This window comes from Crotalus tigris, unplaced genomic scaffold (assembly GCF_016545835.1).
Source record: "Crotalus tigris isolate CLP2741 ecotype Arizona unplaced genomic scaffold, ASM1654583v1 scf7180000017551.9496454, whole genome shotgun sequence".
Lineage (NCBI taxonomy): Eukaryota > Metazoa > Chordata > Lepidosauria > Squamata > Viperidae > Crotalus > Crotalus tigris.
The window spans coordinates 2,337,207-2,350,565 of NW_024096469.1; the positions used below are offsets into that span (position 1 = coordinate 2,337,207).

General features: G+C 38.2%; 1 protein-coding gene across 7 annotated transcripts in view; it reads right to left on the reverse strand.

Moving 5' to 3' along the window:
- GABRB2 (gamma-aminobutyric acid type A receptor subunit beta2) overlaps window positions 1-12,917 on the reverse strand; it is a 126,497-nt gene extending 113,580 nt beyond the window's left edge. For 3 of the 7 annotated variants that reach the window (XM_039343591.1, XM_039343633.1, XM_039343607.1), the window contains exons 1-4: window positions 11,901-12,124; window positions 10,754-10,910; window positions 10,490-10,581; window positions 9,582-9,649 (exon numbers count right to left, since the gene is read on the reverse strand). In XM_039343591.1, coding sequence (XP_039199525.1) covers window positions 9,582-9,649; window positions 10,490-10,581; window positions 10,754-10,830 — 237 coding nt within the window. In that variant the 5' untranslated portion in view covers window positions 10,831-10,910; window positions 11,901-12,124. Of the gene's footprint in view, window positions 1-9,581; window positions 9,650-10,489; window positions 10,582-10,753; window positions 10,989-11,900 lie in introns of all 7 variants that reach the window. The other 4 variants (XM_039343597.1, XM_039343625.1, XM_039343650.1 and 1 more) reach the window with 4 other exon arrangements.
- Between the last annotated feature and the right edge of the window lie 442 nt (window positions 12,918-13,359).

Here is a 13,359-nt window from a genome sequence, read left to right on the forward strand (position 1 = left end):
ATTATTCTGAAACAGATATAATTCAGTTTTTAAATTACTGTTTTGTCATATTGCACTGTGCATCCAGATGAAGCCTACAACATTGGAAATACATTTTTAAAATAGCAGAAATAAAATGAAACATCACATAGTTTTTCAAAGCAAGTTGGAATAGATTCACCCAGTGCCACTGTTTTCTAATTTTATTGGGCTCAGTGGAAAATTAAATAGTCTATTTTTCTAAAATTAATTATATACCTTTCCTAAAGCATACCATGTTCTAATTCCTAAAGTGGAAAAGGTCTGGTAAACAAACAGAAGTTAGAACCTAAGGAATGTCGTTTGACTCATCTCGTCTAGCAGCCTCTTCTCTCAGTGGCCAAACAACTAGACAAGAAAGTGCACTAATCTCCCAGTAGATGGTTTTCAAAAGCAGTTTTGCTGTCCTCAAGACTATAACCATTAATCTTCATGATTTTCATAAATTGGTCCAATGCTTTTTTGAAACCAGCCTGCTACAAAAAAAACCCATAATTTTCACTCATGGTCAAGTGTTATCCAGGCCTTCTTATACATATTCTGAATCTTGAGCTAATTACTTCTTAAGTTGCCTACTTTTCTAAAAAGTATTTTAAGAATGTGGAATCTCTATGTAATTCTTCCTTCTAGTTCCCCATCTGCTTTCTATAATTTTTTTCCCTTTGATTTGCTTCATTAGTTTCAATGTTAAACCATAGATTCAGGGTAATTGTATTTTATTTTAATAAATTAAAATAAGATATGCTGTTTTGCCCACATAAACAACTTCTATCATTCCTGTTTCTGTGTCTTTTTTTAAAAGTGCCTTTAAAAATAAACAAAAATCATGACACTACCACTATTTGTATTGTAAGGTTAGAGAGCCAGTTTGGTATTAGGTTAAAAATTCAGAGAGTGTGAGTTCAAGTCCCACCAAGGCAGAAAGCCAGTTAAGTCTCCTTGAGCCAGTCACATTCTCTCAACCCTAGCATAGGGGAAATGGCAAACTTCTGAAAAATCATGTCAAGAAAAATGCAGGAATTTGTCCAGACAATCTTCAGAATTGGACATGATTGAATTGAATAAAAATAACTCGTAAGGTTAACAGAATCTTGCAAGTCTGAAAGCACTTCTCTCCTTCCTTGCTTTTACCTTCCAGATAATTGCAGAGGTCCCTTCTGAGACACTTTCTCAATACTTTGTTGGATTGGGATATCTCTTGTCTAATCATTGCCCTGACTGTGGCTCCTCTTCCTCTGTCCCAAGGTTATTTTCACAGTTCATTTTAGCTACAGTAAGAAGTTTCAAATTCAACACAGCTCTTCATTTCACCTGGACTGGAAAAATTTGTAACCAGAAAAAATGTTATCTAGTTATCCACCTGAAGTCATGGATTTATTAACAGGTATGGCCACCTGCCTCAGACATGTGACTGGGCAGTGATTACCATCTGAAACTACATGGAAAAAGTCATTTATATTTGAGCATATGAAATCAAGATCCAGCTGTGAGAACAAAAAGAAAAGAATTGAAATGCCATATGAAAATGAAGTATATTGTGAAATTCTATGTATTTCAGACCAAAGTGAGTCGTTCCAATCTCCCCTGGCATCTCAGGAATTTGAAGAGGAGCTGGGACAGAAGAATTTGTAGATTCCAGCCAATGAGTTTCACACAACCAAGATTAAGCCACCTGCAAGAATATTTCATAATCTATTTTGGCATTATTCACTTTTGAATAATGATTCCTTCACTGAATAGTTCTAATTTATGTTTCATAACAAACCTGCCCACAACTAATGGTGGATAATCATGTTATCAAAGTAACAATGTAAAAACATAACTTCCCCTTTTCAAGTAATAATGCACTTCCAGGAAGCCAACCAGGTTAAGTTAATAGGAAGTAAGTTGCTGTCTATGGATTCATTTAAAATAAGCCCATTAGTCTCTATATTGACACAGGAGAATTCGTAATCCTATTAACTACTCAGCTGTTTTATAATATATGATAGTGTATGAAATGATATACTGTAGTTCTAACCAAATACCATATCATTCTAGCATTAAACATTCTGATTCAATTACTTTTCGGAAACAACATTGAAACAAAATATGCAATGAGTCCCATTCCATCAATAATAACATCTCTCTCTTTCCACATTTAGTCTCTCTCTCTCTCTCTCTCTCTCTCTCTCTCTCCCCTTCTCTCTCATCACAACATCAGCTTTGGTAGACCACATTCACTAAACCTGACTCTTTAAGTGTTATTCTACGTGACACTCAAGAATGGCTTTGTCAATACTTATAGTTTATAAAATCATAATGATTGTTTTCATATCAGTTTTGTTTTTACTCCTGGTGACTCCTTGAACTAGTCTCTGCGGTTTACTTGTTAAGATTTCAGAAGCAGTGTGCCATTGCTTTCTTCTGAGGGTTGACAGGAAGAGATTGGTCCAAGGTCTCCCAGCTGGTTTAGTGCCTAAGATAGGACTAAGGCAGACCTAGAACTCACAGTACCGTAACCATTACATGAAACTGACTCTGGGAGTTAATTATTGGTGTGTATATTTCAATTCTAACTTCATTGTTTATGTTATATTCACACACACATAAATGCACAGATTTCTGTTGCAAGATTGACTTGCCTTCATGCACTATGTATGATAAAATATGTGCAATTTTTCTAAGGGGCTCTTAGGATCCTTTGATGATTTCTTTGAAGATAAATATCCCCAAATACAGGTATTTTGTTGTATATAACATTTAGTCCCGTTAAAGATGATGGGATTTGTGATTGTTAATAATGACAGTCAGTGCTTTTTTGTTTAAAAAAAAAAAAGGTGCTGGAACTCACACAGGTCATACAACCCGCCTTGCCTACCCTACAAGGTTCCATCCAAAAAAGGTGCCAGAACTCCGTTCTGGGCATTCTATGAGAAAAAAAGCCTTGATGACAGTTGATAACTCTGAGTCCTCACAGTAACTCTCATTCCATGATGACCCTGGGTCTGTGCCCACAATAGATATGTTTTATCTTGTTTCTTTCAAAAAATGCTTTGTAAAGATGGAGAAATCTGAAATCATCAAGCTATATTAGGCTAAGTGGGAAAAAGCAAAGTTGACTTTGAGTATACCATTATTCCTATTTAATGATTAGAGGAAACTTAAATTTTAAAGTTATTCCTCTTCCATTTATTTGAAAACAAGAAGGCAGGTTTTATCTTTGATGGAAAAAAGCTGGGTTTTTAAAAAAAAATAGAGGGGAAAAAAATGAGGAGACAGGAAAGGGGCTTTTTATTCTCTGTCTGCTGATACTATGAACTACTAGAACAATAATGATTTTTTTCCCCCAGAAGCTATCATTTTATTCATTTCATTTGATGTATCTCATGTTTTGTTTTGCAGCTCATAGCTGGTGAAAGCAACATCTAGAAGGCTTTATATGACCAAATCTCACGGACTCATATAAAAGAGACCAGGTGAGAAAGTCAACTCATTCTTAATATAGTTAGTTCTAAATCTGTATCTCATAAAAATAAAACTAATTTGCACCACATATTTATTATAAAAGAGAGAAATTATTATGAGCTGAACTGGAATAAAAATATATTTATTAAGCTAACAGATGGATGTATTTGTATATATCTGGCAAAATACTATCTCAATGTCTTTTTATGAATAAATTGGTATCAGTAAATTGGTGGAAGCTGGATTTAAAGTTAAAACATCCCATTTTTAAAATCAAAGGTAAATAAAATGTAGCGATTGCATTTAATAATTAACAGAATATATTTTTTATAGTTTGGTCATCATATTATGTGCCTAAATACCATAAAATAAAGAAATATTCAGTGGAATGGAACTATAACCTTAAAAGAAAATATACAATAATTAGAGTTAAAAAAAACTAGTCTCTCATGAAACCAAGCAAGGCTATTTTGGCATATTATTGGCATTTGAAGTAAAAGCTGAAAATAGTTGCAGCAATCTGTTGGGCCACCAATTCCTCATGAGAGTTATTCTAGACAATACAAATCCTCTTTTTGTGCAGTGAAATGCCACCTCCACAAAATTAATAGAGAAGGAATCATTTTGCATATAATGCAACTTAACCCAATGCTTTTCTTAAACTTCAAAGATGGATTTGCATGCATAATAGAGAAGAACATGTAGCCTCTTAAAAAAAAAATCTGCATTTAGAAAGAAGAGAGAAAAGATAATGAAGAATTCTTGAATGTGAAAGACATTCTTTTTCTTCTTTTTCAAAATCTCAACAATTTAATGATACAATAGTAATATTTTAAAATAGCATACCAATAAGTGAAAATATAGCACAGCAAAGGGTCAAGAATGGGTCTAAATTGCTCTGTCTATATCTAGACTACTTCAGCCTCCCTTGTATTCAGTGATAAGTCCGTTTGGCTACAGTTCTACATAATTCTCTCCCCCAGCCACCTCCTTTTCCTAAATAGGAGCATTTCTTAGTATAACTTCTCTGAATACAGTATATGAACTTGCTAAGAAATTTCTGAGATGGTATTTTCAGGAAGATCCCATCAGACATTGTAAATTATAAGCTTTATTCTGGTTTCATGTCTCCGATATCTCTTGCAAAATGTACAACCTCAACCTAAAATACACATATTAAAATAGGTCCTCTATAGGGAGAACGGAAGAACAGATTTGATTATTGTCCAAAGTTTTTTTTTTAAGATCATACATTTTTATATAGAAAATGTTTATTCTAGGGGAAGAAATACTCTTGAAAAGAAACATTTGGGTTGTTAGTACCAACAACATAAAAAATAAAAACCTTAAATTAATGTAATTAATTTACCCTTGTTGAAATTCTTGTTGATACTGAATGTTATCAATGTTAAAATATTGCAACTGCTAATGTCATTGTAATTGCTTTTGACAATTGTATTTAGGAGAAATGACTATTTGTTGTACTAAATTACTTATATGCTACTTCAAATGTATCTTCAACAAATTTTGTATATAATCGCTGAATACCCTTGGCAATATAACTTGAGATAGAAACTATATTTATGTTTCTTCATGAACAAACATGCTCAAATATATATGAGAAGCATCTTCTTAACTTTTCTGACCAAGATTATGTAAACAGTAAATTAATGCCAACATTAAATGATAATAAATAACCTTTATAGCTGTGGTTGGCAATTGACTATGGACAGAATGGTGCCTCTAGGATACTACCTTGATGCTTGTCAAGGTCCTCTGTCTTTTATGTCATCACCACCTAGACAATTTTTTTTTACTTTGTACAAGTATCAAGAATCAAAATCCCAATTACTCTTCTTTCTCTTTCCACTATTCCTCTAGAGCAGGGGTGTTCAAACTTGATCTTTTTATGATTTGTGGACTTCAACTCCCAGAATTCCTCAGCCAGACACAGTGGCTGAGGAATTTTGGGAGTTGAAGTCCACATGTCATAAAAGAGCCAAGTTTGAACACCCCTGCTCTAGGGTCCACATGTTTCTGATCTTTCTTCAGAAATGGGAAAAAGTGTGGAGAGATGAAGGTCAGAGGTCTGCTGTTTTACAACTTCAAAAGAAAGGAAGAGTAGAAAGGAAAAATTGTCTTAAATAGATGGAAATGATGGTAGAACATTCTGGTGGAGCAGGGGGCAATCTAGAGGGAGATGAAAGAGAGAAAGGAGACCTGATACAAAAGCAAATGGCCATAGGTCATGATGAAAATTTATCTGAAAAGATAAGTGTATGTAAATAGAAGATAAAAAGGATTTAGGTGTGACCCAGAAGGAATCAGTCATTAAGAATGTATGAGTTTGGATCAATAGGTTTAGATTATAATGTATTTAATAATAATAATGATGATAAAGTTGGAAGGGACTTTGGAGGTCATCTAGTCCAATACCCTGCTCAGGCAGGAAACCCTATACCATTTCGGAAAATGGCTGTCCAGTTTCTTCTTAAAAACTTCCAGTGTTGGAGCATTTACTGCTTCTGGAGGCAGGTTGTTCCACTGGTTAATTGTTCTAACTGTCAGGAAGTTTCTCCTTAGTTCTAGGTTGCTTCTCTCTTTGGTTCTTGTCCTGCCTTCAGGAGCTTTGGAAAATAGCTTGACTCCCTCTTCTTTGAGGCAGCCCCTGAGATTTTGGAACACTGCTATCATGTCCCCCCTCGTCCTTCTCTTTGTTCATACCCAATTCCAGCAACCGTTCCTTATATGCTTTAGCATCCAGTCCCCTAATCATCTTTGTTGCTCTTCTCTGTACTCTTTCTAGAGTCTCAACATCTTTTTTACATCGTGGTGACCAAAACTGGATGCAGTATTCCAAGTGTGGCCTTACCAAGGCCTTGTAAAGTGGTATTAACATTTCACATGATCTTGATTCTATCCCTCTGTTAATACAGCCTAGCACTGTATGATTTTATATACTAACAGTGTAGGTATGTAGTGATTTTTTTTTGTACGTTTCAAGGGAAAATAATTTAGGAGTAATCTTCCTATGAAAAGAAAATTTGATTGGACAAATTGAATTTAGAACTTGGAGATCTGATGAAATTAACTTTTACCTACACTGATTTTTAGCTAGAATAGAATACTGTGGAATCAAATGAGATCTATATTCTAGTATGTCTTTCTTAGAAATTTTACTACATCTTTTTTTAGGAAAAAAAGATTTAATAGAAAATATTTGATTGCTCATACCTATGGCAGCCATTTTTTAAATAAAACAAAACAAAAACTGAAATGTGCCATAACCTAAAGGTTGAAGGCTACTGTGTTATGTAACAGGTTTGGGCTGTTAATCATGATTAATCATGATTATAAACTTATAAACAATGTTTTTTTTTAAGAAAGTGGAATCAGGTAAAGATGTCAATCACTTGATATGGTGTTGTCAGAAACAACCATAGATTTATATTAACTCCTCAACTTTTTATTCAAAACAAAATAAGAACGTACTCATTTACTGGTGAGTAAATATACTGCTCAAAAAAATAAAGGGAACACAAACGTATAGGATCCTATACGTTTGTGTTTCCTTTATTTTTGTGAGCAGTATATATTGGTCAAAATGCTGCTGACTTTTAAGTAAATACAGTATGCCTAGAGGTAACTTCCAAAATTTCAAAACACCTATTTTGTCATATAGGCTAAGGATCACTGATATCAACCAACAAGAAGGCAATCTATATGTGAAATGGTATATAGAGTTTCCTGCCTGAGCAGGAAGACCTCCAAGGTCCCTTCCAACTCTATATTATTATTATTATTATTATTATTATTATTATTATTATTATTATTATTATTCCTTATGAAGTTTAACATTCTATTACAGCACTACCAAGGTTTAGGAACATTCTATCATTAATGCCAAGGAAATATACTGCAAGTGAAATTTGAATCAATCAGATAACCAACTATTATTCTTGCTCCTGGGAAAAAAAGTTTGATACAAAAACAACACCACTCTTATACTAAGCAAGCCTCTGTATGACCTCTTAGATTCACATAAATTCACTATAGCCAATATAGCCTATATCCAATAGGTTCTCATTGAATTTTGCCCTTAACCATGGTGAGAAATTAAGGGTAATTAATGTAAAAATATGATTTTTCTCCTCAGTCCTTTCCTCACATAAGCACAAATTCTTTACACTGAATTTATATCACACTTTAGAATCCATTAGCATTCGTGTTTAAGCTTACCTAAGAGCTGAAAGTAGCTCTGAATCTGAATTAACAGCAACTTCAATGTAACTATGATACATGTGGTGTAACCATGACCTTTAACTATGGATAAAGTCAGTAGAGAAAAGTTCAGCATGAACAAAGAGTTGTTTGTGAAGAAAGGATTTAATGATCCATAGATTGTGCCAAATCTGAAATTAGTATAAAAGGAATCTTTTTTTTTTTTTTTGCACATAGACATATTTCAACTCTGAATGACTTTAGGTAAGAAATGAATCTAGTAGAGGTGAAATAATTTGGAACATCAAAGACCTTGCATGAATAAAATTTAACATTAGCACAAGTATTTAGAGATGCATTTGATAATGTATCTTTTATACCATCTGTACTTTAAAGACTTATTAATAAGTGGCTGTATATTTTTTGTAAAAAAAATTGTTCTTCCACTCTTGGGAATACAGCACAGCAGTTATTGAAAGGGTTCATTAATGTCAAGTCAATATTCTGAATAAATATTACAAACATAAATACTTTGAAAAATACAAATTGAGCATTTTGTGTTAACTCTGATTTAGCTTTCACAAAAGTTAATGTTATTTTAATTTGCTTTAAATTTGACTTTGCCTTCTTGTCAGTATGTAGGCTTGCATGTTTCACAATTCCTTAGTCATTGCCAAATTGCTTATTTTTTGAAAAATCTGATAATTGAAAAGCTTTGTAACAAGATTTATGCTGTCTTCACTATATCAGCAAGAATAACTTCTCAATAATTTTTGTTTCAGAAAACTAACATCCTGCTGGTAACCAAAATTATGTTCAAATGGCTTGTGTAAAAACAAAGCAATCTGTGTCTGCTAAAACATACTACAAAAATCACTCTTATTTTTTTACAGTCTTTACAAATTGCTTTTCTCACCATAAAAACTGGAATTTTCAATAAAAGCTTGACTCCGCAAGCAAGCTGAATTTTATTCCAAAATGCACAAACACCCATTCTTCTACTTCTATATCTAATGGTAATCCTGTATACTTCAAAACTAGCAACACACATATAAAATATTGAAACAGTCAACTCTAATCTCATTGTCCCCTCATCAACATTCTAAAATAATTACATACGGTGATTCCAAAGAGTGAACAAAAATGTTACAGAAATACAAGATGCAGTGCAAAGTTGTGTCAGCAGGGGGCAATCCTGCATGAGCAAAAAGTGGCCAGAATTGTTCCCTTATGACTCTCTTAACTGTATGTCTGAAATGGTATCTGCTAAATAGTACAACTGTCAATACATCTGACCAGCTTTTTACACTCTATAAATCATAATAGTTAAACAATCCCAATATATTAAAATGGCAAACATTCATTTGAAAAAAAAGAAAAGTATGCATTTCAAATGCCCTTGTGAAGCCTGTCAAATTCATTTATTCTGGGTTTGGGTGTGAATATGTGTATGTTTGTGTGTATTATTATTCAATATTATTTCAAATACAAAATGCAGCCAAATATATTGTTATTCCTTAAAATACACTGGTCACAGTTTTCATATTCAGGAATCACAGGTAGTCCTAAATCAATGCACTGAGTCATACGAGAGACAGACAGAGAGAGAGAGGGGGGGAGGGAGGGAGGGAGAGGGAGAGGGAGAGGGAGAGGGAGAGAGAGAGAGAGAGAGAGAGAGAGAGAGAGAGAGAGAGAGAGAAAGAGAAACAGGGACCAGATATTGCGGAGGGGGGTAGAAAAGGAGTGGCCTAAAATATTGCTGCCAATGTAAATAAAAGGTGCAAAACCCACAGACCTTTCATTGGTTCCCCTTCCCTATAACAGGATGTAATATATTCCAGACCTTAATACAATGTAGAAGGTGGAGATGGGTGGGAGTGAGCTGAAGTACTCACCATATTGACTTCTGATACCATGTCTATGCTGGCAATGTCTATGTTCATGCCAACCGCCACAGGAGGACCTGCAACATAAGACGGTCTGCACTGTGATCTTTAACCATTTAACTCATTTCAGGGAAGATTAGCTCAGGCTCAAGAAGGGGTGGGGCACAAGGACTTCTCAGTCTTAGTTACCTCCTTCCAGGATCTCTCTCAGTAGCAGAAAGGCTTTATGTAACTAGCACACATGCTTATACCTTCCTCCCTGTAGGTGTGCTACATTAATAACTGGATGAAGGGTCTAGTTGGCCAGGCAGAAGGAGACCTGACCAACTAGAGGAAATTAGGATGACTTTAAAGGAAGTAGGGCTTTGATTCCTGCTTGCCTTGTGGACTCATCCTGGTGAACAGAGCCTTGCAAAGTCAACCCATCCTAAATTCCAAACTATTCTCTTAACTGAATGTTCTCTTGGTATGTATTCCAAAGGACTCTAATTTAAATTTAGGTTTAAATGCATATGGAAAGATTTTTCTGAAAGTCCATGGGTGGTTGAGTGACATGTACATTCAGTTTGTAGGATATTTGTACTTTAAAATACTCATTGTAACCACAGGCATAGTTTGATGAATGAGCACTGGATGAACTTAGGACATTAGCATCTCAATAAACCTAATTAAAGTTTAAATTAGAGAGAGCAATGTACACTGCCTGCCAACACATATTCCTACAATGAGGCCAATCCCCCCCCACACACACACACACTAGTCATTGTATGTTAGAGAAAATTGGAGAACATCGACTTAACTTGGAGAAACCTTCAGAAATCACAATTCCCGTGCATTAGAGAGAGGCAGCTCCCTGACAATGTTTGAAACAGGCATTGCATGGCAGCAAGATTCTTCTACAAAAGCAACCGAATTACCTCCAAAATCTGGCCTCAGTCGAATGTCGTAGCCTTTCAGCAATCTATCCACAGTCTCTTTTACTAGGGACATATTGCTAGGATCATTAGCACTAAAGAGAGACAGAGAAAAATACATCAATACAGAGACATTTTCTGTTTTCTCTCTCTCTCTCCCCCCCCCTTCAAAATGCATTTTGCACCTCCAGTTTAACGGAAGCATACAATACATTTCAAAGTGAAGGACTGGGGGGGGGACATAGAAGAGAACCTTTAATCACTTACCTCTGTGCACAAACCACTGTTATTATAAAGGGCAACGACCAAATCCCAAAGCAACCTTTTTTCCGAACTCTCAGCATCCCTTTAGCTTTTGATAGGATTTTAGGGTTTCAGTAGAAGAGAAGAAGAGATCCAACTTATTCTAGGCAGTGCAGTAATTCTAATGTGGAACGCATGCGCACGGCGTACCACAACATCAAAAGGAGCAGTGGTTGATGTTGGAGATGGAGCAAATTTCCTTGCCAAAAGAGAAAGAGGGAAAGAAGGAAGGAAGGAAGGAAGGAAGGAAGGAAGGAAGGAAGGAAAAAAATTAAAGGGGAAGAAAGAAATGCATCATTTAAAAGAGAGTACGGCACAAGAGGCTAAGCGACATTTTGTTCCCCTTCTGAGTGTATGGGTTGCACTATAGCAACCCCAGAAGTTTCAAGAGTTGCAGGTTGCAGTAGTTTTGCAACCTAATTTAAAAGAGAGAAACGTGCAACATCAAATGGGACTTAAGGGGGGGAAAAGGTTAAATGGGAATCTAAGGCATACACCTGTATGCGTGTGTGTGTGTGTGTGTGTGTGTGTGTGTGTGTGTGTGTGTGTGTGGAGGGGGAGCTAGACTTTTTGTTCCTTGAGAATAGCAAATGGTGTGTGAAACCAGGGAGGGAGGGGGTCCGAGTTTGCAGTCGGTGGCTAGAAAGGACTCAGCCTATAGCATTTGGGGGAGGGGGCAATGCCAGATGATGACGAGTTTCTTGGAAGGGGCTAGATGGCTGTCTGCTCTTCCGGGGAGAAAAAAAAAGAAAGGCGGTGGGGGGGGCGCAGAAATGAAAGGCTGGAGATCGTGAGTGGCGTTAGGCATACTACAGTCTTAAAGATTCTTTACATCAGAGTAAAAAAAGTACCAAAGTCAGATCTTGCCCAGCTTTTACATCAAGCAAAGGGTCTGATTTCAAAGGCCACCTCCGGCTCTCGCTTTAATAGCGCTTCCTCACGGGCAAGCGGGGAGGGAGATCGTGCCTAAATACACTACCCGTATCTGGAAATAAGGGGGTGGGAAGAGAAGATGGGGTGGTGTGGGGCAGGGCAAAAAGGGGAAATTATCCTCCCGGTGACCATGCCGCCGCCGCCGCCGCCGCGCATTTTGCGCTTGCAGTCTCCTTACCTTGTCGGAAAGTAAGCCGCAGAAATGCAATATTCGGGGCTCAAATCAGCGCTTCGGAGGAAACCGGAGAGGAGCCGTAAGCTGATCTGGGGATGCTTTGAATGACATTTAAATCCCCAGTAGCAGAGCGAGACCCGAAATGCTTCCTTTTAAATATGCCTGCTGCCGTTGCTGATGCTGCCAGCTCCTTCCCTCCACCGCCACTTCCTCCTCCTCTTCCTCCTCCTCCTCCACCACCACCACCACCTCCTTCTTCTCCTCGTCCTACAAAATCCCACTTGGAACGGCCGGGAATCTTTGCTGCTTCATTGAACGGTTACGGGGCCGGAGTGCTCGCTTGCCTGGGATGGGCACGGGAAAAGCGGGGAAATAAGCGGAAACACTTGGATTCTTCAATTTCGTCTCAAAACACTTATTTTGCTGCAGGAGAGACTAAGAAGCGGGCGGGGGAGCGTGGCACACCGCGGGAGGCGGAGGGGCACCGGCGCGCGCAAGAAAGATGTGAACTGTGCGCGGAGAGGAGACGCCGAAAAGCCTCCACGGCTCCTCAATCGACGTTTAGTCATTCCTCTCACACAGACCGTGACAGCTACCCAGCCCCCACCGCCCGCTGCCGGTCGCCTCGGCTCGCCTTCGGAGGAGGGCTGGAAACAGCTCCCGCGACCGGCCAATCCCACCGTACTCCCACTCGCGTCGCTCTCGCCCTCGCAGTAACCCATAGGCGCGCCATCAAAGCCGGCGCGAAAGAAAGGCCCTTTCCAGAGAGCGCGGCCGCCTCTCGGCAGCCCGCGGAAAACCGAGGACCGGGCGCCTATATATATATATTAGGCGGCGTTTCCTCAACGCGGCGTGAGCGGCGGGGGAAGAGCCGGCGGCAGTGGTAGCCTGGCTCTTTGACAGTTATGTTCCGCAGAGGCCACCGGAACAGAAGCTCCGAGAGCTAGCCTGGGGGAAAAACGGGCGGGGGCGGCGGCGGCGGCGGCCTGCACACAGCTCGACGCTTCGCTTGACGCGGAGCCGCCAACCGATTTCGGGAGTACAAGCCAGGAAGCATCCTCAGGGCGCGCCACTCCTTCCTTCTCACTCTTAGCGGGTCTTCAGCGGCCCCCGAAGAGCGGGTGTGAGAGAAAGGGGGGATATACGGTAAAATGTCGGGGACAGCTCTTTGCTGGTCTTGAGAGGGGAAAAGGTGCTCTGCTATCGGCAAGGCTTCCCACACGTGTACATAACATGGCACAATTATGTCTCAGCCACCTTTTGTTGTTCTATGCCATCTTTATCTGTCCCAGTGTTTTCCTTCTGATTAAAGAAATGTTACCATGGTTACAAGCTAACATGCTTTGCCAGCTCTTTGTTTTGTGGATGTGGTTAGGTGATTCCCAGGGATTGGACTCAGATCCGCTGTTGTAGGACATTTTAAGAGGATGAAGGCATGCCTTGCTTTTTAGTGCCTGCATTG